This window comes from Miscanthus floridulus, chromosome 7 (assembly GCF_019320115.1).
Source record: "Miscanthus floridulus cultivar M001 chromosome 7, ASM1932011v1, whole genome shotgun sequence".
Classification (NCBI taxonomy): domain Eukaryota; kingdom Viridiplantae; phylum Streptophyta; class Magnoliopsida; order Poales; family Poaceae; genus Miscanthus; species Miscanthus floridulus.
The window spans coordinates 14,232,755-14,234,705 of record NC_089586.1 but is presented as its reverse complement, the minus strand read 5'-3'; the positions used below and the strand labels follow the sequence as shown (position 1 = coordinate 14,234,705).

Genomic DNA, 1,951 nt, shown 5'->3' with positions numbered 1-1,951 from the left:
CGGCTACATCTAGAATTAAGCAAAAAAAGCTGAAAAGAAGAAGCTGAAGATACTTGAGATCGCCGGTCCTAAGTCTTTTCAGTACAAACAAGAACACAGAGTTTGTCAAGACAACGATCTATACCGAGTTGTTTACAAGTCACAGACGAAAAGCCAGACAAGCACTCGACGAATCAAGAAAGTTTAAGATAATGATCTATATATACCGAGTTGTTTACACGGCGCAGACGAAAGCCAGACAAGCACTCGACAAATCAAGAAAGTCTATCAAGACAACGATCTACATATACCAAGTTGTTTACAAGGCGAAGACATCCAGGCAAAGAAGGCATCAACAAAAAATAAAGAATCTTCATTCAAAAAGAAGTATAGTATTCTATTACAAAAGCTGGAGTACAAAGGTCAATTACATCAAGCATTGTCATCAGGAGAAGAAATATCAATATTAAGATTATCAACAATCCTCCTGGCTAAATCTTCGACCTCAAGCTCCACCTTTTCAACGGCATCCAGATATTCTTGACTCTCAGCTTCATCAGCAACCTTGGACAAAGGAAACTCCGGAGAAAGAACTCGGACCTGGGCAAGAACATTTCTGGTACACAGTTGGGCGCACCTCTTCACGAACTCCTGGAAACGGGTCAGAACTTGGGGAATAAACTGAGCCCAAGATTGACCATCATCTGCTAATGTCCGGAGAAGACCGGCTACTGACTGAAATGATTTCCACAAAGCATTCCAGTTCTCAGTAGTCGTCGCCAACTTACCAGTCAAGTCTTCAACAATTTTTTGGACCTGCACAAGATCCCTGTCAGCTCCACGCCTAATCAACTTGGCAAGCACGAGTTCTTCTTCAGCACGAGTAATTACCTCCTCAGCCCTATTGTGACTATTGTGAACAGTTATCTTCATTTCCTCAATACCCTCCGAGAGCATCTGCTTTTCAACTCGGAGAGCTAGACCAAGCACCAAAAAAGAAGTCAGCAGAAAGGAAAATTAGAATACAAAGGGAAACAAGAAGAACCCGCAATACCATTGCACTCATTCTTCATGGCCTCCACCGCAGCATCCCTCTGCTTCTCTGCTTCTACCACCCGGGCACGAAGAGCCTTTTCCTCCTTTTGGTGCATTTGACGCTCAGTCTCCATCTCGGCCCGATAGAGATCAAGCTCTGCTTTTAGGGCACTTACCTTAGAAAACAACTGTCGGGTACCATAAAAGGGGTACCCTAAGCAAGAATCAAAAAAATTGCTTAAACCTTGTAAATATCGAAGCCAATAGACAACCACGAGGCCTCGGCCGATTCTTCGATTCGCCCGAGGCCCGAACCGCAAGGCCTCGGAAGAAGTACCAACTCTCCGCCTTGCCCGAGGCCCCCTCGCTCAAGGCCCCCTCGCCCAAAGCCCGCGCTGCCAGGCCTCAGACGAGGTACCGATTCTCTGACTCGCTCGAGGCCGGCTCAGCAAATGACCCCACCACCACCACCACGACCGACTTCTCCGACAGAACATCACGTCCAACCAACGCGTCGACCACTCCCGCTACGTCAGCTGCACAATGGCACAGTATAGCGGAGTAACCGACGAGACGGAAGTCGTAACAGTGCCCTGCCATCCGGGACAGGACGGGGCGGGGGTTACTGGTCGCTGTGCTCGGCACTGTGCCCATGACTAACACCCATGCGGCACTGTGCTACCTAACCCCACCTGCTCCGATGACAGTGCGGCATGGAGAGTCATGTCCGGGCCCCTGTAGCCTCGAATCAGCATAAAAAACCAACTGCTCCCTCTGAGCCTCGGCTATTCGCTCCTGGGCTCCTATAGCCTGAGGACCTCAGAAATCGAAGAGAAAAAAGAAAAAATAACACAAAAAAAAAAAAAAAAAAAAAAACAAAAAAAAAAAACAAACAAAGGAAAAAAAAAAGAACAAAAAAAATAGGAAAAAAAAAAGA

The 1,951-nt window shown here is 46.8% G+C and overlaps 1 protein-coding gene across 1 annotated transcript; it reads right to left on the bottom strand.

Moving 5' to 3' along the window:
• Positions 1-281: 281 nt before the first annotated feature.
• LOC136462627 (uncharacterized) lies at positions 282-1,459 on the bottom strand. Its single transcript, XM_066461700.1, has 2 exons — positions 1,034-1,459; positions 282-956 (listed from the first exon to the last, which is right to left on the bottom strand). The coding sequence occupies exons 1-2, from the start codon at positions 1,146-1,148 to the stop codon at positions 412-414; spliced, it is 660 nt and encodes a 219-aa protein (XP_066317797.1). The 5' UTR covers positions 1,149-1,459; the 3' UTR covers positions 282-411.
• Positions 1,460-1,951: the final 492 nt, after the last annotated feature.